We start from the raw sequence: 24,011 nt of genomic DNA on the forward strand, positions 1-24,011 counted from the left end.
CCCTATTCATTGGCCTCTTCCCCTAAATCATCTGGAGGGATGACAAGTGCCTCTCCTCCAGCCTGGTTTCACCATTCACAGCTATGAATCTGGAACAACAGAGGGTACAATCAAGTCAGTGATCTTAGATCCATAAAGTGTTCGAGTTGGAAGGGTCCTTGGATATCTAATTCAGATTATTCATTTTATAAAAACACTAATAATACTTACATAACACTTAAAGGTTTGCAGATCTTTACATTGTCTGGGCACTGCAAATGTTGTCTTTGTATTACAGATAAAGAAAATGGGATTTAAGAGAATAGTTTCAAGACCCTTGGTTATAAAGTAACTAAGATTCTAAGAGGTTGACTTGTCCAAGGTCACACAGCTGAAGACAGAACTCCTGAACCATGTGTTTTCCATTACTCCACAATGCCTCCTGGTGCAATTAACAATTTTATTTTAACTAAAGAATACACATGCCACCAGTTTCCCTAGTGAGCATCAATCTAGGGAAAACCTAGTCACAAAGGATTTAGGCAGTTTTAGGAACTTAATCCAGTGTGTGGAAATGTCACAAGACTATTTTTTTAAACCAACTTGATACTTCTACAGCTTTGAGATTTCTTACTCAGCTGAATTTTGGCTGATACACAGTTACTTCACTTAGATTTTGATACATAACTCAACAAAAACTTTGAAGCATCTCAGGACCTGAACATTAAAAGCTCTGAAATGTATTTGTTTTCTTATACCATCTCTGATGAGTTGTGTGGTCTAAAAAGTAAGGTCTTCATAGTGGGAGGAAGATGGGTAGCAATAGCCAATCATGGGGCTTGTTTTCAACATAACCTCATTTGCCCACTTCCCTCAAGAGTCTTCTTCTCTATCTTTTTCTCAACTGTAGAAGCTTCCAACCTTAGCTTATTCTGAGTTGGGTTAATTATTATTATACTTGCCAGAACCCTTTATGCATTATAAGGCACACATATCTCTGTTATAAAGTGTTATATACATTATATATAACATTATTTCTACATATCTATATTATACACACAGGGGCAGCTAGGTGGTACAGTGGATAGAGCACCAGTGCAGGAGTGAAGACAACCTGAGTTCAAATCTCACCTCAGACACTTGACACTTACTAGCTGTGTGACCTTGGGCAAGTCACTTAACCCCAATTGGCTTATCCTGGGTCATCTCCAGTCATCTACATGAATATCTGGTCACTGGATTCAGATGGCTCTGGAGGAGAAGTGAGGCTGGTGACCTGCACAGTACTCCCTCACTCAAAACAAAGTCAAGTGCAAGTCATGTCATTACTTCTCTGATGGCATGGTCTTCTTTGGCAACAAAGGATGAACACACTTATAATTATACACACACTCACACATACATATACATATACATACATATGTATAAGTCCTACATATCTACATTATAAAGGGTTGTATATGTTATGATGGGCTATTACTCATTAAAAGCAAAGGACACTAAATATAACTTTTTTAGATCAAACACGGTTCAGGACACATGGTCACCCTTGACTGACTAGCAGTATCATCAGTGGGCCAAAAACTCCCATTTTTGTAGGTCTTTATCTTGGAATGAAGTAATTTAGAAAATATTTAGTATGCAACTCTGATCTGACATACCTTGGCCTTCCTGGTGCTGTATTTCTTCATCTATCAACTAGACCCATGAATCTTTTCTCCTCGTAGCAGTGTCGTAAAGACTGAGTGAATTTGGGCAAGACGCTGGGCTTTATTTAGTTTCTTTATCCTGAAAATGATGGGATCATATGATCTCCAAGGTTCTTACCAGCTCTAACAAAGTTATTATTAACCTTATAGCCAGGTCTAAGAAGAACAGATGGCAGCTAGGAGAAAGCGGAACCTGGAATCAGGAAGACTCATCTTCCTGAATTCAAATCTGGGTTCAGACACTTACTCACTGTGTGACCCTGAGCAATTCCCTTAATCCTGTTTGCCTCAGTTTCCTCATCTGTAAAATGAGCTGGAAGAAATGACAAACCACTCCAGTGTCTTTGCCAAGAAAACCCCAAATGGGGTCACAAAGAGTCAGACACGAGTGAAAAATGACTAAACAAAGAGAGGGAATGAAAGGATAGGGCCAGAGGTGGTGCGGGGGATGAATGTCCTCTGTGGAAACATTTTGTTTTACTTACAAATTTTTCCTGCAGGGAAACAAACATTTGCTTTTCAAAAGTATGCGAGGGCTATGCAGAATGTTTGCAGAAACATTCATCTTGTTTTTCTAGTAAAGACCAACAGGTGATTTTATTTTGCTCTGGTGTCTGAGGCACGATCATTTAACTCTATGCAAAACCAAAGCTGTTGAACTGTTACTTTTTAGAACAGAAGCAACTTATTTTTAAAGGTCTTTGATAAATTATACAGTTCTTCCTCCCTATCAAAAAAAAAAAAAAAACCCCTAACTTTAGGGCTTTCTGTCAGGAAGAAAGGGAATACTTCCAAGTCTCTGCTAGGGATTAAGATATCGGCAAATATAGTAGGCCAGGTAAAAGCCAGGCTCATGATGATAAAGTTGTTTTTTTCATGTAAATGTCACAAAAATAACATCTGCTGAACCTGCTAGAAAAAAATCATTCACAAAATAATTGATACCACTTTTACTTGAAATAGAAATTTCACATTTTGTTCATTCCACAGTTCAAGTTACACTTTCCTTCCCTAGACTTCTGTAACATGGCTCTCTCTTGATTTTTTTCTTACCTCTATGCCGTCTCCTTCTCCTTTACTTGTTTCACCATCCTTCTCTGCCCTAAATATGAATGTCTCCTAAAGTTTTGTCCTGGGCTCTATTCCATTCTCTCCATATTTCCCTTCCTCGGTGATCTTATGCTCTCTTGTGGGTTCAATGATCACCTCTCCACCTCTTAAGTGTACATATTACCCCTCAGACTTTTCCCTGGACTCTAGTTCCACACTGCTAATTATCCACTGGACATCTTCACCTGGTGCACTGCTGGTGACTCAAACTTAACATGTCTAAGACTGACCTCATCATTTTCCCTCTACATCTACCTTACCTTTCTTCCAACTTCTCTATTTCTCTGTCAACCATGTTTTGACTCTTCTTTTTCCTTAATATTTAACCCATTGCTAAGTCCTACTGATTTTTACCTCTATATCTTCCATACCTACCCCCTTTTTCTCTACACACACAGTAAACCTTTATAATTTCTTTAATGGACCATTGGTATAATTCCCTAAATCCATTCTCTTTCCTCTCCAATCTATTTTTCATGTAACTGCCAAAATAAACTTTCTAATCTTTTACAATTCTAAAAATGTATATTAAGGCTGGAATTGTCTTCATTGCTAGAAACAGATTTTTCCAATACAGCCATGACTTCAGGATGCTAGTAAACCTCTTGACATGTTTAGTCACAGCCTTCTTTTTACATCTGTACATTCAATATAACTTCAAGGTAATTTGTAGGTATTACTTTTATTGACTGATTAAATGTGGACTTCAGATCCAAGCTCAAAATGTTCAGTCTCTATCTTTCCTTAGCCTATACTGGGAATTCTATGCTCATCAAATACAAATGACATTTTTAGATTTATCAGAAAAAAGATTTTATTAGATGTAGAAGCTGTTTCAATTGTATTTCAGTGGGACCATATAGTTTGATGAGTCACCCATACACATAAGGCGATTAATATGATTTTTGGCTCCATTCCCTTTTTAATTGGGAAGCCATATATAGACATCATCCTTTTCCCACGTGGTTTTAACTTCTTCTACTAGGTCTCTTTATTTTGAAAACTTTTCATTCCATGTAGTTTAGGAAATATAAATATTTATTATGGTAACTATATTAAAATATTACTCCTAAATTTTTTCCTTTTCTTTTTCTTTTGTGTGGAACCAATCAAGGTTAAATGACTTGCCCAGGGTCACATAGCTAGTAAGTGTCTGAGGCTGGATTTGAACTCAGGTCCTCCTGACTCCAGGGCTGGTGCTCTACCCACTGAACCACTTAGCTGTCCCTACTCCAAAATTTTTTGTAAAATAATATTGCATCTGGATGATTGTGGGAAATGGTTCTGTAGGCAGATTCTGTTTCCCTTCTCTTTGAATCCCCAAAACCTAAGATGGTACCAAGCACAAAGTAAGTGCCTAATGAGTACTTATTGATGATGGTGATAATCTTCCAAAATGAAAGCACTGTCTCTGCAGCAAAAATTCTAATCTCTCTTCTAAAATTAGTGGGTTTTATTAGAAAAAAAAATTCAACAAGGTTGCACAGCACTGTTATTTGTGGAATCTAAAAGGATGGGAATACCACAGAAGGAATCATCTGTCACAACATTAAAATCTATGGAGGTGCTTCAGGGAGTACCTGGCAGCATTAGAGTTAAACAGAAAGGGGAACACTGCCCCAACTATGGAGAATCCAAATTCATATTCATCCTGTCAGTACAGTCAAGGCTCTGCTTTCTAATTTTGTGGGGTAATCACCAGCTCAGTCACCTACGAAATTAATGGATCATTCCACAATTGTGGGTAAATCTGTCCAATCATTTGGGCCGGCTGAGCTCAAGGAAGATTATTAGAATGAGGACATGAGTTATTTCTAAATCATTTTCATTAAGCATTTCTGTTTCATCTTTGTTCTCCAGAAAATGTATATTCGTTAGACTGAGGTATCAGCTGCAACCATCATCTTGTACATCTTCCTTAATGTGTCATATTATTTCCAACTAGAGGAAATGGACTGCAAGGAAGAAAACACATTTCCATCCCAAACTACCAACCTCTCTTCTATTGATTTTTGCAGTTTTTTTGTCATTTCTCAGGAGGCAATGAATGAATGAATGCAACAGCTTCTATAATTCACAACGTAATTTCTTCCCAACCACCTCATGAGATGGATCCTACAGGCGTTAGCATCTCAGTTTTAAAGATAAAGTGAAATGACTAGCCAAAGGTCACATAGCTAGAAAGTGGCAGGGCTGGAATTTTATTTTAATCCAGGTCTTCTGACACCAAATACAGTGCTTTTTTCTCTGTGACTGCCTTATCTAAGATATTATGGAGTCCTCAGGGCAGCATTCGGCAAAGAGAGGGAAGTGATTCACAAACACTTTTAACTCCATCACACTATGCAACACCTATCCAAACTACAAAGTTTTTACTTCTTCAGCATCTTTAGAAGACTGTTTTCACAGAAAATAAGGAAATGTATTATCTTCCTTATTACCAAGATCAAATGACTCTGATTCCCTTCCCCTAATGGAGTTAAAGGCAAAACCTTCTAGTCTTCTTTAGTGCAGAGGTGAAAAGACAGAATTAAGCCACAAATGTTAGCCCACTGCACTTAATTACTTCAAAGGCTAACGTGATGGTCCCAAAAGGCACTAACATTGAACTATATAAAAATATTGAACTATATAAAAATCATCAGCTTTATTTTCTCTATTGCACTCGCCAAATATACTCTAACTTGTATGTGAAAGATTCCAAGGGTAGATGCCAACAATCTCAGTTTCATGTCCTAATTCATAAAGATGTCAGCCTCTGGCAATTTGGATAAAAAAAAGTTGAAAAAGATTTAATCTGGATGTGTCTTTTACAAATCCATGTTTGAATCTCTCTCTCTCTCCCTCCACGTATACACACATAAACATATATGTCTGTGTGCATATATGCATATAAAACCTATATGCATATGTATATGCATATGTGTACATCTATAGATATATATCTATATCTGTATATATCAATATACATATATATATAGATATACACACACATATGTACACATAAATGTATTCTTATCGAGATCAAATGACTTTGGGGATACACACACACACACACACACACACCCACGAAACCTTAGAGGTGCTTAACCTTTTTGTGTGTGTGTGTTGTGGACCCTCAGGCAATCTGCTGAAATCTACAATGACTTTTTGAAATGTATAAAATAAAATGCAGAGAATCATAAAAAACCCAGTTATCCTGAAATATAGTTATCAAAAATATTTTTTAAAACCAAGTACAAGGACACCAGGTTAAAATGCTCTGATCTAGTCCTAGTCCTTGGCATCCCAGATAAGAACTCTCAAGGCTCAGAAAGGTATGAAGAATCACAGATTTTCAGAACTGAAAGGGATCTCAGCAGCCACCTAGTCCAAGCTGTACCTGAACAAGAACCTCCTCTAAGGCATGTCTGAAAGTTGCCACTCTTCCTTCACTTGAAGGGCTCCAGTGAGGTGAAACTCACCACATTCTAAGGAATTCCATTCTGTTTTTAGATGACTAATTGTTAGCAAGTTTTTCCTCTACATCAAGCCTCAGTTTTCTTCTTTGCAATCTGTATTCACTGCCCTTTGTACTACACTCTGGGGTTGAGCAAGATGAGCTGAATTCCCCTTTCAGGCAACAGCCTTTATTATGTTTCCAAATTTATCCAAGTTCACAAAAGAATGGCATAGTGAAGTCTCCTGACTCATCTCATGTTGGGTTTTCCCTGCTACCTCAGAGCTATCTTCAAACCTCCCCTCTTAACAAAGCCTACAGGAGGTTTTTATTTATAAAAACAGACATTCTTTTCTGCTGTAACATCAAGAGCAGTTCCCAGCTCATTTACAGGCTCTATTCCAGAAGTGTCTTAAGACTTCTGTGCCTTTGATCTTCCCCATAGAAATAACGTTTATAAATAGTGGTAAGGATCCCATTCAGCTCTCCAATGTCCACTTTTTTACCCATATTGTGTCTGGAGCTTAGTAATAACATCTTCAGAAGAAGCCCTTCTGCTGGAGAAATTTAGAGGAAAGTAAATGATAGGGCTGTCTGTAAGTCTCCCATGCATCATGCTCATCTTCAGGATAAAGATTTATAGTTCTACCAACTCATTCTTAAATGGCATGGACCCAAGGCCCTTTGTCATCCTGTTAACCTTCCATCTTAACAACGTTCTTCCTAAAAATATTTTGAATAGAAACTGAACACAACATTCCAGAGATGGTCTAACCAGAGAAGAGTAAAACTCAAAGGCTGTTTCTCTACCCAGTATGCCATATAAGTCTCTATATGCAACTTAAGATTATATTAGTTTTGGGTGCTACCACAGTATATTGTTGACTTATATTAACATGGTGATTTTTTTTTTTAAACAACCTCGATCTTTTTCTTCCAAATGAAATACTGACTGGTCACATCTTTCCTATTTTATACTTGTAAAATTGGCCTTTTGAATGGCAGGGATCTCTCTTAAGCTAATAAAATTTACTCCTTTATCCAGAAAGAATCTGTCGACTTTGTATTTGACTCATGGCATAGTCAAGTCAAACAATTGAAATTTCATAGTGCTATAGTTTTAAAACTTCATGTCTTTGCTGTTTCAAACTGCAAGACTGATTTCACTTTTTTCCCCCCTTGGCAAGGAGAGGAGGAGGGAACTTCCCAAAAAGCCCAGTATCAGGTTGTAGGTTATTTACCATTTCCTCGGTGGTAAGGAAGACTGCAGTTACTGAATTGGAATCATTCTAGTACTGAAAACTATACGAGACCAACTTAAAATTTTTACTTTTGGGGAAAGAATATTTTTAAAAGCAGGACAGGGGTCAGAGAGGCACTAGAAAAAAAAAGCTTTTAAATTTAGGATCAAAAAGAGACATAAAAGCTATTCTAAAATATACAAAAATATATATATAAAGGCTGTGGGGCAGGCCTCAACACAGAATTTATAATTTAGAGAAAACTTCTCATACTGGGCAGCATTGTCTTGCTTTTAAATTGTAAAGATTTATGGTGTTTTGTTTTGTTTTGACAGCATTTACATCTTTTACAATTGTTTGGAGAAAAAAGACACAAAACCAACAACGGAGGACTTGACATGTGCAGTTTTAGCACTATTCCATGATACTGGCATGACACTTCCCGAAAGTTTTTCTTTTTTATATTTAAAATGTTACTTTTCTGTATGATGTGCAAGCAAGTTTACCATAACTCTTTTCTTAAACTTTTTAATGCCATTTCTAGTATTCCTGTAAATGTCAGTTACTGAAAATGAGTCAATGTAGTTTTAGCTTATTTACTGCAAGGCCGGCTTCAACACAATTGAATTTAAAAAAAAAAGGTAGCAAGTACTCTTTGATGTTACTGGTAATCACGGGCCCTTCTCCTAGGACATTTGTTTTGTTTTCATAATAAACAGCAACAACAACAAAAAAATTGGCCTTTGAGCCCAAGTATAAGATTAACATTTATCCCTATTAAGTTCCATTTTTAGATTTAGCCTAACTTTTTATCCTGTTGATATTTTTTTACATATAGATTCTGTTATGTAGTTATGTTTGCAATCCCTCCAAGCTCTGTGGCTATCTACAAATGTGATTAGCATTCCATCTATGCTGTGATCTAAATCACTGATAAAAATATTCATTTACATAGCACATATCACTGAGGTCTCCTGGTAGTGTAAATCTCTCCATGCAGTTCATTTTCCTCTTACCACCTTTCTTAACTTCTATGGACTCCAAGCATTTGCATGCCTACTACCCTTTCTACTGACAAAAACTATTGCTTCTGAACACCATTTCCTTCCTTTCTGGTCCACTGTGAAAGAAACATCATGTCAGCTTCTCTTTTCATTCTTTGAAGCAAGCATACAACCCTTTGGGAACTTACTAGGGGATTTTACTCTGAGAAATCCAAGGAACAATGGAAAATACAGCTCTAAAAAGCTCCCTTTGCAGAGGATTTAGATATAAAGGCTGATACTATAAGCAAACTGGGAGAGCAGGGAATAGTTTACTTGTCAGATATAAGGTGAATGGAAGAATTTATGACCAAATAAGAGATAGAGAACACTATGAAATGCAAAATGGATAATTTTGACTACATTAAATTGAAGAGGTTTTGCACAAAGCTAATGCAATCAAGCTTAGTAGGGAAGCAGAAAACTGGAAAAGAATTTTTACAATCAGTGTCTCTGATAAAGGCTTCATTTCTAAAATTTATATAGAGAACTGAGTCAAATCTATAAGTCATTCCTCAACTGATAAATGGTCAAAGGATATGAACAGGCAGTTTTCAGAGGAAGAAATTAAAGTGATCTAGTCATATGAAAAAATGTTCTAAATCACGACTGAGTAGAGAAATGCAAATCAAAATAAATCTTAGGTATCACATCTCACCTATAAGATTGGCTGCCATGACAAAACAGGAAAATCATAAATGCTGGAGAAGATGTGGAAAATTGGAACACCAATTCATTGCTGGTGGAGTTGTGAACTGATCTGACCATTCTGGAAAGCAATGTGGAACTATACCCAAAAGGGCTATAAAACTGTGTATACCCTGTGACCCAACAATACCACTTCTAAGGCTGCATCTCAAAGAGATCAAACAAATGGGAAAAGGACCCACATGGACAAAACTATTTATAACTGCTCTTTTTGCATTGGCAAAGAACTGGAAATTGAGGAGATGCCCATCAGTATGGAAATGGTTGAACAAGCTGTAGTATAGGAATGTAATGGAATACTATTGCACTATAAAAAATGATGAGCAGGCAGACTTCAGAAAAACCTGGCAAGACTTCTATGAACTGATGCCAAGTGAAGTGAGCAGAACCAGGAGAATATTGTACACAGTAACAGCCACATCATGTGATGACTAACTTTGATAGACTGAGCTCTTCTTAGCAAAGACCTAAGTCCAAAAGACTCCTGATGGAAAATGCTGTCCTGTCCACATCCAGACAAAGAAGTATGGAGTCTGAATGCAGACTGAAGTATATTATTTGCTCTCTTTTTTCTGTTTCGTTTCTTTATTCTCGTGGTTTCTCTCATTGGTTCCAGTTCTTCTGTACATGACTAATATGAAAATAGATTTAGTATAAATGTACAGGTTGAGCCTATATCAATTTACATGCCATTTGGGGGTAGGGGAAAGATGGGGAGAAAATTTGGAACTTAAAATCTTATGGAAGTGAATGTTGAAAACTAAAAGTAAGTATATTAAATTTTTTTAAAAAGCTCCCATCTATGTCCTCCCCCTCTTTTTTTCCTCTCATTTGTACCTTATAGGGAAATATAATGGTGGGACCAAAGAAATATGCAATCTGTATTTCAGAAGAATATTCAGACTCATGAATCTCCAGAGATCTTCTTTATGGGAGATAGGACAGGAAGGGATGAAGATAGGGGCATGTATGGTAAGTTGATGATAATCAGGAACTGGAGCCAGGACTAAGGATATTTCCTATGAGATCAGTGCTACATACAGTTAGTAGGGAAACAGTCAAGGTGAGGGGAGGGTTATGTGTGGCTTTGAGGAGTTTGCCCTCTCCTTTCTTCTTCCTCTTTCCTTGGATAAAGAAAGGAATCCCTTTGGTTAGGGATTCTAGGTTAGGATTGTAGTAAACGCAGGAGAGAGGAGAATATAAGTTTCATTGGGAGCAAGAATTGTGTCTTATTTGAATTTTTTCCCCCTCTTTTGTACATAGTGTCGTGAGCTCTTTCCTTCCTCTATTTCCACCTGCTAATGGAAGGCCTACTATGAAAGGCAGGCTCTGTATCATCCAAGGGGCTAGATAAAAGGGAACAATGGGGTCCTAGATAAGAATCGGGTCCTTAATTGTAAGAATGGAAGGAAAAGGGAAGATAATTTTATGAGAACATACTAACCCTAGGCCTACTTGCATTTGCCTTAATCACAGGAGCATACTGTTACCTATAAGAGTAAAATAAAAATAAAACCTAACTCTGTTCTGAGAAAGTAGGGGACTTTCCAATAGATACCTTAAGTGAGATAAGAACCCCTCAGCTGAAAAATATGAGCTAGATTGATTGTTAAAAAAAAAAAATCAATACCTACATTTTTTTTTTAATTTTACTTTCCTAGATCCTAAGGTAAGATTTCAATCCTTTGAAAGAGGCATTGAATAAAATTTTCCTTATGCAAAAAGAGAAACAATTCTTAAATAATAAATGAGTACCTAGGCAACATTCCTCTTGTCCAAAAAGCAAATCAGGTACATCCTACCTTCCAGAAACCGTAAGTACACTGCTGTGCTCCAGTAAGTAGGGCCTCTCTTATGTCCTACTAACATAATAACTACTGAAAACCTCTCTTTCTGAAAGGCTATTTATTCCGCTACAAGTCCTACCCTATATTCTGCTTTGACACACTGTCCCATAACTTCATCTTCTTTCCTCTCTCATCTACCCACCATGTCTAGTGGTCAAATCGCATGCCCATAAATACCAAGGGATGAGTCAAACTCTTTTGTTTTATTAGAACTTGCTTGCATCAAATACTGCAGCCCTCAAAATCATGATCCATTGGAGGGAGGGTGGGAGTGGTTGGAAATCTTTTATTATACTGAAATTTTCATGCAGTAGTCCTTGTGGTGGTATTGATATGCAGCTCCAATCTTCCCTAGCCAACTATCCCTCAGGTGATGAGCAAAGAAAAAAAAGCCATCCTTCTTCCTGTCTTGCCAACATCTGGACAAAATGGAATTCGCAGCACTTTAGCTAGGTTTCACTTGGGGTCTGTTAAGAGAGAGATTGACTATCCCAGAAAAAGCACTGAGTGACTTCTTGAACAAGTAAGTTCAGGTGCCCTGCCTGAGAGGGAATGTCAGAGGGCTGTCATGTATTACAGAAACAGGACTGCCATATGGTCTCTGACATACTTATAAATAGAAAGATAAAGACAGGGGATAATTATTGAAGGATCAATCAAATACCATCTGTTTTTTGGTATCTCCACAATACAAAGTGATAGTAGTTGTTAACATTTATATACCCCTTTAAGCTTTACAAAACATTATTTACATGTTATCTCATTTTAACCCCACAATAGCCCTGGGGGGCAGGTGACATTCTGATCCCCATTTTACAGATGAAAATATTTAGGCACACATAAGTGAAGGGACGTGTCCAAGATGAAATAATAGTAATTGTCTGAGTCCAAACTTGGGTATTTCTGACTGGAAGTCCAGAATTATACCACCCAGATGCCTCTACAATAGCAGATGTGAAAATTCTATAAAAAATTTCATCTCTTCAGGTACCAAAACTTTAAAAAAGGATGAATTATTTTTGATGGACTCATAAACCATTGACTGGAAAACTTCTTAAAATGTATCGCACACTCTTCCTTCCTTCTTAAAGTCTAGTGAATATAGCTTAGTGCTTTTTGACTTCAAGTTCACCATTATGAGTATTTGTTATTGCTCTGGACTGGGATACAGAGATGAGTTCAGGGCCCATTGAAGTATACACAATGCTATTTTTCTCTCCAAATGTACCTATATCATACAATTCTATTTTCTCTGACTTGATTCTGTTGTGATAACTTATTTTTCCCCTGATTTTTGGAGTGAAGGCCTGAAGATGGCTTTCTTCTGCCTCTCTTAGGAATATTGAAATAGTTTAAATAAACTCTCTTTTGCTATTTGCTCCTCAGAGAATCCCTTCCCTGCCCCCCCACCCCCACCCCAAGCAAAACTACCAAGGAAGCAAGCAGGACTAAGCTGCAGATGAAGGAGATTTTTGGGGGAATTCTGCTCTACACTTGCAACAAAAGTTATTATAATCAAGAGACACTTAGAGGAGGAGGGGAGAAAAAAACCCACACAGAAGAAAACCCAAGAAGCAATCAAACTTGTCATTCTATCTTCCCAGTCTTCATAGCACCACAGCTTATAACTCATCTCCAAACCAATCCAGAAACTCCCATGGACAAATGAGGAAGTGGGAAATATGGAAAGTAAAGCAAAAGTGACCAGGGAGTACTGTGCATGATTTCTAACAACCCAAGTCCAGAAGCATACGGTGATCCAATGACTTTAATACTGTGCACTCTTTGTGCACAATAAGGGAAATTCAGTCTGCAACCCCAAACCCAGTGTGTTTTGGTTGCATGGTTCATCTCAAATATTCCAGATAAAGGTACAGCATCCCCATTTGTTTTATTCACTGAGGCCCTTGTTACAGAAGAAAAAATAGCTATTCTCTATTAGCTCCTGAAAACCTAACCAGGAGTGGGGAGCCTGAGGCCTGGAGGTCACATGTGGCCTTCTAGGTCCTTGGGTATGGCCTTTTGACTGAGTCCAAGTATTACAGAAGAAATCCTTTTATCAAGGGCATTTGTCCTGTGAAGTTTGGATTCAGTCAGAGGGCAGCACTTGAGGACCCACAGTGCCACATGTGGCCTCGAGGCCACAGGTTCTCCACTAATCTATACTTACAGGCAGGAGAGACCATTTGGGCCTCCCAAAGCAGCTCCTTTCTAAGACAAGAGCACACGGGCTCACCGTCCAATATAAAACCCTTTCGCCAAAACTACTTCCTCAATACATGTCATTTAATTTTCAGTACAGCTTCAGAAAGTTGGTACTTACTCAGTGCATACAATGTAAGGATTATTCCAGCCAGGCAAAATCCTTCAAAAAACCTGAGTGTGCTGAACATTGTCACATTCACGGAAAGCGCCACAGTTAGTCCAAAGACCAGAATGAATATGATGGAAAAGAGCAGCACCGGTCTTCGGCCAACCCTGCAAAGAAAATCCATAGGTATCGTTATAGCTCATGTGATAGTAGATGCCAAAATTAAAAACTGCACAAAAGCCTCATGCGATTAATGCTAATAATAATACCAATAATAAAATATATATGCCTTTTTAAGATTTCTTTGTTCAGTTGTGCATTTCTTTGGGGTTTTCCTGGCAAAGGTCTGACAGTGGTTTTCTATTTCCTTCTCCAGCTCATCTTGCAGATGAGGAAATGGTCACACTGTTAGTAAGTGTCTGAGGCTGAATTTGAACTCAGGCCTTCCTGACTCCAGGCCAGGAGCTCCATCCACTGTGCCACCTAGAGGCCCACTTGAAGGTTTACAGAGAACATCATAGATGCTGCTACGTCCTTTGATCCTCATGATGAACCCTGTGAGGTAAGTAGTACAAATATTGTTTAATCTTTCCTTTTACACAATGAGGATGAGAATTCCAAGGCTCAGAGATGTGACTTGCCCAGGTTTATCCAACTAGCAGGTGTCAGAACCAGAATTTGGACCTCTCTAGACTCTAAACCCAGAGCTCCATTATACCACACTGCCTCTCAAGAAAACCTAACATCACTGAACAAATGTTTTATTATGCATTTGCTATGTGCCCAACATTATGCCAGGCACTGGGGAACCAAAGACAAAAGTCAAAATTTCTCTGCCATAAAGGAGCTCACTCTACCTGAAGGGAGACCACAAATCCACATAAGAAAGTATAAAATATAACCAAAATCTATGAAAGGTAACTGGCCAGATGGGACAGGAAGAGGAAAATTAGTAGCTCCTGGGGGGAAGGATCAGGATGAACTTCCAATAAAATGTGGCATTTGAATTGAGTTTTAAAAGAAACAAGTTACTGAGAAGTGGGTGGATCTCATCCAACACAGTCATTTTACAGATAAAGCTGACAGGCCTGGAGAGGTTATATAATTTGCCAAGTCACACAACTAGCTAGTGGATGAACTGAAGCTGGAATCCAAGTCTTCAGAGTCATTTAGTGCTCTTTCCATTTAAGAGAAATGTTTGATTTCTTCTTCTACTTTATATGGTACAGCAGAGATATAATTTAAGACAAGAACAACCAGCAAAGTCAATAACTCTCCAAACATAAACCCTGACACACCCTAGTGCCAGATGACACGAGAAAGAAATAAACCTTGGAATGAGCTCTAAAGTCCACAAGGGTACAAATTAGGGCACACCCACTGAGTATAGCTTATTCATTTCCTAGCCTTAGCTGTGCTTAAGCACCCATGCGTATGTATATTTGCATATCTGGGATCCCCCTCACAGAGATCCCCCCCCCCAAGTAGAAAGAAATGGCACTGGAAGACCCCCAGAGAAATCTCGGTTCTGCCACTCACTGTATGAATCTATGGAACGACTGCTACTGAAGGTCTCAGATTATCCAATCATAAAATGAGAATAACACTACATGCACTGGTCAGACAGTAAACATTTATGTGCCAGGAACTGTGGAAAGTGGCAGGGATACAAAAAGAAGCAAAAGACAGTGAAGGAATTCACAATCTAATGTACTACCTACTCAGGGGATCATCATGAAAATCAAATGGAATCATTGTGCAGGAGAACCTCGTCACTGGAGAATATTATGATATTTAATGATGCTTTTTTAGAGTTATTACTTCAGTGATAAGGATAATCCCCCCACTGACACAGGTTACAACACTTCCACGCTACCTAATGCTCTAATATTCTTGTCTGTATTTTCCAAATATCTTCCCTAGAGGGTAGGGGTAAGACCTCCATGTGAATAGGGGTTACTTTTTGTTCTTTTGGTATTTGAGATAAACCACGTTTGTCACATCAGCCACAAGCCTAGCTTATCTTTCTGCTGATCACATACATATGAATATCCCAATCACAGAATCTCAAGAGTTGGATAAGACATTAGGGGCCATCCAGTTCAACCCATACCTGAACAAGAATATCCTTTATTTAGGACAGAACTAAAAAGTAGTCATCCAACTTTCTGACTGAAGACCTAAAGCAAAGGGGGATCACTACCTCCCAAGGCATCTCTCCATTCTAATTTTGGACAGGAAGTTTTCCCGGACATTGCCTCTTTGAAGTTTCTACTAGCTCCTGGTTCTGCCCTCTGTGGGCAAATGGAATAAATCTGGTCTCTCTTTTACATAATAGCCTTGATTCCATAATACTTTAATCCAGCTATAATGTCTATCTCCCAAGCTTAAACATTCCCAGTTTCTTCTGTTGATACTCAGGAGACATGACCTTGAAGCTATCTTGTTATCTTGATCATCCTCTAGACTATTAAAATCCTTCCTAAAATGCTGCATCCAGAATGGAATAAAATACTCTGGATGTGATTTGATGAGACCATTACCTTCTTATTCTTGGGTGCTACGTTTCTCAATGTAGCCTAAACTGACATTGGCTTTCTTGGCTCACATATCTCATCCTTGAGTCATAGGGAGCTGGCAATCATTGGAACCATGCTCCAATCTTTTTCAGACAAAAATAGTCATCTAACTGTATTCACCCGTCCCATTTTATACTTGCGAAGTAAATTTTTTGAACCTAATTATAAGGCTTTACACTTATTTCTATTGAATTCCATCTGATTAGATTCAGCCTAGTGTTCTAGCCTGTCAAAACCTTTTTGAATCCGAACTCGGTCTTCCCAAGCCTTAGCTATCCCTCCTGGCTTTGTTTCATCTGTAAATTTGATAAGCATACTATCTATTTGCATTTTTAAGTCTTTTATCTCTACAGAATGAAAAAAGCCTGATCTCCATTAAAAAAAAAATCTCTGGCAGATGGGAAGGAAGTTTTAAGGGACACAGGGTCTTTTCTTTGCCTTTCAAATATGGAAGGCTGTCACTGAAGGTAAGTTAGTTTCTCAAATGCATTCTCCCAAACCTTCCCAATTCTCCCTGGAAAGAGTTGGGGAAGGGAAGAATGGGGCATTGTTATAAACTCCATCTAAGGTTTCCAGAAGCCTTTTCCTGGGAGCTATTAGGCGAGGGCTCTTGGGCATTTTCACTGGCTGTTCCTCATGCAAAGAATGCTCTCCTTTCTCATCCCCACCTTCAGGCTTTCCTGGCTTCCTTCAAGTCCCCACCAAACTCTCGCTTTCTCACGGAGAGGCTTTTCTAATCCTTTGCTCTCTGCTGATTGTAGTATTTCCTATTTATCCTGTACTATCTACAGTTTGTCTGTACGTAGTTGTTTATGTCTTTTGCCTTTCTTTGTATCTCCATGCTCTTAGCATAGTGGCTGGCATAGAGTAGGATCTCGGTAAATGTTTGCTGACTCGCTGACAGGAAGAACATATCTTGGCTCCACATGTTTCCTTCAACTCTATTCCTGGTGCCCTTGACTAAGCATAATTCTATAGGACTGATCATTTCTTCCATCTTTAACACCAACCCTTCTCCAGAGTATCCTAAGATTCTCAGATGTCAAAGCTGTAGACCCAATCCTCATTATGCCCACTATGTGGCTTTTTCATCATCCTTTGGGTTAATTATAATTTTAATATTTCTGATTTGTAGCCACATAATATCAACAGAAGAATTCTGGTTAAACAGATAGTCTTTTGCAGCAATAGGCCAGTTTGGGATCATTTCTAAAAATCAAATCAACCCTAATCTTGTCACCAATCAATGAAAAAAAGAATTAAGCTATTACTATGTGCTAGGCAATAGGCTAGACTGTTGGTACCAAGACAAAAATGGAACAATCCCTGCTTTCATGGAGCCTACATTCTATACCATATACATGGTGTATTTAGCCCCTGGTTGAATGTAAACTATTTGAGAGTAGGGCTGTTTTAGACAAACAGGAGAACTAATACTAAGTTTTATTATATGCCTACTGTGCAAAGCTCTTAGGAGCTAGATGCTGGGCATTCAGTCTTATACACACACAGAGAGACAGAGACAGACAGACAGACAGACAGACAGACAGAGAGAAAGAGTTAGTTTGTTGAATGGAATTACAACCAAAGACAAAACTTCCATCTTAAACATTTTATCACCTGGGTAGCTAAAAGATTTTACTCTCTGTCTACTAAGGTTATCTGTATTGAATGACTGGCCAATAAGGCAACAGTCTGTCCTAGGAACGAGAGATGAGACATAATGTTTAACAATGGCAGTAGAATCCAAACAGAATTTCATTTGGAACATTGGAATATACTGACTGGTAGCTCATTACTATCCAAGTTGGCCATTGTTTGTTGAGTTGATTAGAACACCATTTTAATGAGACCAAGGTTGTCCATTCAGTCTATGTACTGGTCAATTAACTTCTCTGCAGTCTGCACCCTCACCCTTTTGCTGGTTGACTGACTTCCAAATGTATGACCATGGACACAAGGCAGACAGAGCAAGAGAGTATAAATGGCTTAATACTAATCCCTCTTATTAATGGTGAAATGATTAAGAGTATGTGATACTGATGTGGGGAGGTAGCAAACACTTGGTCCATAAGGCACAAATCAAGTACCCCAGATATATTTCTGTCCTTCCTATGGTCTTGTCTTGTTCTTCACACAGGTTTTTCTATTCTCCCACACCCATCATGATACAATTTGAGCTGTTATGAGACCCCTACTCTATTCTAATTGGTACTAATCAATTTGATATTTTACATAAATCATACTGGAATAATTAGATAAGATAGGTTCTTATAAATAGGCCTTCATAATGGGCCTCAAACTTTAATGGAATGCTCACTACTTGCTTACCAGTTATGAAGCTCACTTGTGCAACTGCAAGAACGCTGACAAAGATACCTCCATCTTGTTTTACTCAAATTCCATGTTCAAACCTAGCATGGGTGTGATGCCTCAATTTCTTTGGAGAGTCTCCCAACTTATTTTGGTTACTCCAGACCATTCTCTCTTGTCCAACACAAGCAGGTGGCCATCTTATAATCACTTTGAGTAGACATGTCCTGTGCTTCACCCCACTGATGACTTGTCATTTTTGGCAAGGTCTATCAACCAATGAGATTCTGTATTTTACTACGCGTCTTTTGCCCTACAAACCCTACAAAAACAAGGTCCTGGGGACCAGGTATATCTCAGACTGTAAGGAAGATCTGAGATCCACTTCATTAGAGTGAACCATGGCCCCTTTAATAAAGTTCCATTGACTCAGAGCTCTGCCTCAGTGGTTTTTCTTGCAGATCTGGCAATTCTAATCTCCATACTGTTCATATCATTAAGAAGTATTTGTTGTCTTTAAAATATATTGTCAAATATGTTGAACTCTTCCATGAAAAACTATTATCTAATAAACAGTTAAATGTCATTATTATTTTGTACATTGCTATATAGCAGCATAAGGTGAGACACAGTGAACAGAGTACTGGTCTTGGGTTTAGGAAGACTTATTCTCTGTGTGACACTGGGCAAATCACTAACCTCTCCGAGCATATTTCGTCCTCTCTAAAATGAAGATAATAATAATGTCCACTCACAAGGTTGTTGAAAGGAACAAATGATATAATGTACATAAAATACTTTGCAATGTAAACTATTATTATTGGAGAAGTTTGGTCCAAAAACGAACATTAAAAAAAGCTTGCTATTTGAATGCACAACAGCCTCTGAGCCAAGCTTATAATAGGGCACTTTTCCTCACAGACACACAATCTTCAGTCTAATTTCCAAATAGCCACTAAAACCAAACAAGGGTTCTTGGCACATTTTAGCAGCAGTGACATCTGTGGTTTTTTCTTTTCTCTTTATACGTTGTTCTTTTTAGTTAAGCAGTGCTCAGACTGGGAAGAAAATCATGGAGGGTTGTGCTTAAAAGCACAGCATCCCAACTCAGCTAGGGAAAGGTGACACCAATGTCTCACAAAGTCAGAATCCAAACAACTTCTGCTGATCTACCCCCTCACGTTTTGCCACCTGAAACAGTTAGACATAGCTTTCCTCAAAGTAGAAGAGAACACAGAGATTTAAATTACACTATCAGACTTTTGATCTATCTCACAAGGGGAAGGCAGGCTTATTTGTCCTTTTATTTTCCTTGGAGCATACAGCACTGTATCACACCGAAAGATCTCATTCAATTGAACCCAACAAATATTTATTGAGCACAAATAATGTCTGAATTATAGTGCAAGACCCTAATGGAAGGAAGGATTCTATATCTGGGGTAGGGTGAGTCAACAAACTTCAAAATAAATTTTGATAACTACATTTCAATACAGTTTTCTTTGCATTCCTATGTGTTCATTGATTTATTTTCTTTATTTCTTTTTGCATTTAAAAACATCATTCCGAGAAGGTGCCACACTAGACCGCCAAAGTGACACAAGACACCAAAGAGTTAATAAGAACCTCTGTCCTAAAGGCACACAGACAAAAACAAGTTTATGTTTCTCATATGGGTGGAAAAAACCAAAACACAAACGTCAGGGACAAGACATGACTCAGAATGCATGGTATAGATAAAGAACACGAAGACTTGGGTTCCAAACTTACTAGTTCTGTGAACCTGGGCAGGTTGCTAACATACTGAAGCTATTAAACATCGCATATAAAATGAAAATACTAATGTTGATATTATCTAACTCACAGGGTCGTTGGGAAGAAAGCACCATGCAACTAATTGTAAGCTGCTCTCAGAACAACTCCATAATAAATTCCACATCTTTAATTGATATTTTTCTTTCCCAATGCAAACATTTCTTTTTTTGGCTTGGGAACAAGCACAAAGTGAAAACAAAGTCTCTTCCAAGTATTTCTAGAAAGCAGGGTGCCTTATGTCGTTTTCAGCATGACTTCCCATCCTCCTAACCCCTTTCTTTATGGGTTACTAACAAGTATATGAATAATTAAGAGAACAGGACTAGCTATCCAGTTAGAACAGAGGTTCTTAAGCTGGAATTTGTGAACTCTTTTTTCAAAAATATTGTGATAACTGTATTTCAACATAATTGGTTTCTGTGCTAATCCTATACATTTTATTTTTTTACATTTAAAAACAATTCTGAGAAGGAGTCCATAGGCTTCACTAGACAGCCAAAGGAGTTCATGACACAAAAAAAGATCTTTAGCTTTAGCTAAGATGCTTTAGCTAACTGAAGTCATTCTTTGGGTCTCTTCTAATACAGGTGATTAGGTAAAGCAGCCAAGAGTAGGATAGGCATATCCAGGTAGAGAGAAAATACTAAAGCCTCTTTGTTAATTAATAGGCACTGGGAATGTGTTAAAAAAAAAAAAAAGCAACACATTTACAAGTAGATGACCAAAGGAATTAAAAACAAACAAGAAATATTGTTAACAGAGGAAAAAATTTCTAAACATACACAGTTTTTATCAGAGACTTCTATACCTCAAAAGATGTGTAAAAATCCTGTAGGTATCAATGATCACCCTTGGTCTGCCCCAGGGCACTCACTGTTCATCAAGTTCTCCTGGCCTGACCTGACTTCTCACTGAGTTAGTCTTTTGTTTTTAAGAAGTAGCACTCAGGGAGTATTACCCCCATTATTTTCTACATGACAAAGAATTCTATATTAATCCAAGGTTTATTTAAGAAAAAAATCTTAAAATAAAATAAAATCATGTGTTTTTACTTGGCTAATCTGGCCATTTTGAAAAGCCATCACAAAAATGCCATGTAATGAAAAGGCAGTTACTTCCTGTCTCAAAAAACTTTACTAGCTCTCCAATGCCTACAGGATAAAATCCAAATTTGTCAGCCCCAGTAATCAAGACTTGTCTAAGCTGTAATGGATCTATCCTCCTCTTCACCTAACCAACAAACTTGCTCCCCTACTTGTTGTTCAGTCATTTCAATAGTGTCCAACTCTTTGTAACCTTGTTTGGTGCTCTCTTGGCAAAGACACTGAAGCGGTTTGATATTTCCTTTTCCAAATCATTTTACAGATTTATTGAGGCAAATTGGATTAAATGACTTGCCTAGGGTCACACAGCTAGTCAACATCTGAGGCCAGATTTGAACTCATGAACATGAGACTCCAGGTTTGGCGCTCTGTGCAATATTGCACCACCTAACTGCCTGTACTCTTCTATAGGAAGCCTCTATTGTAGCCAGGCAGTTCTTTTCACTAACCCTAGAACAGTTTGCTATTCTACTGCATAAGGCTGCTTGTCTTAGAGTCAGACAGATAAGGATGTGAATAGCACCTTTAAAACTTGCTAGCTATCTGACCATGGGTAGGTCATTTAATCTCCCTGAGTCCCAGTGCACTCTATTTCACCCATCTGTAAAATGAGGATAAGATGACTGTACGGATCAAATCATTTTGCAAATCTTAAAGAGTCATATTAATGTCAGTTATTAGTATTAACTTATACTTATTCCCCATATCTAAACCTGTGTTTGGCAATACCTGTGTCTGAATTATCCTTCCCTATACAAATGTCATCCATATTTCAAATGAGAACTCAAGTGTGACACTGGTTTTCTTGGATTTCTCAACCCCACAATGACTGCTTTACAACTGCTTACAACAACTGCTGTTGGTATGATTCTTCTGGGCATTTATCAATTTACTGTCTCTCACTGTTCCCAGCTAGTTGTGTAACCCTGGGGAGGGATGTACAGTGAGAAGTTCTGTCCCCCCCCCCCCCCCCCCACCTAGGCAGAAGATGGAGGGAAGAAAACATTTTTTAGGCTTCATTTGTATCCTTCTTAGCATAGTGCTACAAAGAGTCAAAGGACTAAAATGCTAGTATACTGATAATGTAAGCTAGGGTATGCAGAGGTGTGGGGGAGGAAGGAGTTATACTGAAGTTGTGCTTAAGAAAATCAAAATCCATGAACTTCATCAATGAACATTTCACTTCAAAATGATCTGCATTCCATACTTTACAAAATTTAGTTTGATGGTTCTCAAAGTGTGGTTTGGGGACTCCTATAGACCTATAGACTTGGGGATCCACTAAATCAAAATTATTTTTGTAAAAATACTAGAATGATTTAATTTCTATTCATTGATGTTTAATTCTAAATAGCAATAGATATAGCCTGCACTAGGGGTGGGGAACTTGTGGCCTTGAGGCCACATGTGGTCCTCTGGGTCCTCAAGTTCAGCCCTTTGACTGAATCCAAACTTTACAGAACAAATCCCCTTAATCAAAGAATTGGTTCTATAAAACTTGGACTCAGAGAAAAGGCCATGCCCAAGGGCCTAGAATGTGGTCTCCAGGACATAGGTTTGCCACTCCTGGCTACACTAACCAAAAATCTTTAGGGGGAGGGTCCTCAATAATTTTTAAGAGTATAAATGTGTTTGAGAAAAGTTTGAGAACTGCTGCTTTTATTCAATACTTCTTACTCTGAATCACCCAGAAAACCAATTGAATCTTTTTTGCTTATGAGAGCAAAATACTGTACAGAAGATATTTAACAACAAAGAAAGAGCATTGACAAGTTTTCTCCAGATAGGCTTGGTACTTACAAGTCAGCAATACATCCGGTTATTAGGTAGCCAAAGATTAGACCAACCAGTAAGGAAAACTTAGCAATATGGACCTTCCAGGCAGAGTCACACACAAGATCCCACTAGAAAAGAGGAAAAAAATAGGAGTGAAATATCACTCAGTTTCAACCTTTTCTGACAAGTCCTTTTAGGATCCTCTTAAACGATGGAAAACAAGCAGGAAACATATACACAGAAGGAAAATAACCTTTTAGCCATAATGTAGGGACAGATTATTGAAACATTAAAATGAAATTACCATTTGATTTGCATTACCTGTATTACAAGTGCTATGAAGACACAGAAACCAAGGGAAAGGGAAAAATTCACACAGGCTTAGATTAAAATATTTTAAACTAATGTCATTTAATAAGTTGGAAAAAGCTCTATGTATCCACATGTGAGGCAAGTTTTGCTAAACCTTACCTAGAGACAGCATATGTAGCAGTAACTTATCAGGGAAAGAAGGCTATGAGAAAATAACATGTTAATCACCATCATATGTTTTTTCCATTCTCAAGAGAAATTCAAACGTTGCAATCTGTTTTATGAATAACAGGACTATATGCTAATAAAACTGGTACTTCTATTTAAAAATTTTTATTGACAGTTTGGATTTATAATCACCTTAATTTCTAAATGTATTACTCCCTCCTTTACTCTTATCCCATGAACCATCCTTAGACCCAAAATGAAGAAAAAAGCAATTCAGCAAATTAACCAGGACATTAGCCAAGAATAAAATCTTTAATATTTTAATCGCATTCTTAGCATAGAATTTCAAAGCTTCTTGAGACTTGAGATCACTTTTTTTTTCCTTCATACAATTCTCCCTTTCACATCAAGGGAGTTAGAGGGACAGTGCCTCCATGATGTGGAAAATCCATGTAAAATTTTTGGACCTCTCTTCATACCAGAGAAAAAGTCTGAATTATGGTGATATTAAAAGATAAATACAATACTATTATACAAAACTATATATGTTTTATGCAT

General features: G+C 37.8%; 1 protein-coding gene across 5 annotated transcripts in view; it reads right to left on the reverse strand.

Moving 5' to 3' along the window:
• SLC22A23 (solute carrier family 22 member 23) overlaps positions 1 to 24,011 on the reverse strand; it is a 254,170-nt gene that overhangs the window by 180,406 nt on the left and 49,753 nt on the right. For all 5 annotated transcript variants that reach the window (XM_072603690.1, XM_072603692.1, XM_072603693.1 and 2 more), the window contains 2 exons: positions 22,998 to 23,101; positions 13,400 to 13,554 (listed from right to left, as the gene is read on the reverse strand). In XM_072603690.1, the coding sequence (XP_072459791.1) occupies positions 13,400 to 13,554; positions 22,998 to 23,101 (259 nt within the window). Of the gene's footprint in view, positions 1 to 13,399; positions 13,555 to 22,997; positions 23,102 to 24,011 lie in introns of those variants that run through there.

Source organism: Notamacropus eugenii, chromosome 4, assembly GCF_028372415.1.
Source record: "Notamacropus eugenii isolate mMacEug1 chromosome 4, mMacEug1.pri_v2, whole genome shotgun sequence".
In the NCBI taxonomy this organism is placed as follows: Eukaryota; Metazoa; Chordata; class Mammalia; order Diprotodontia; family Macropodidae; genus Notamacropus; species Notamacropus eugenii.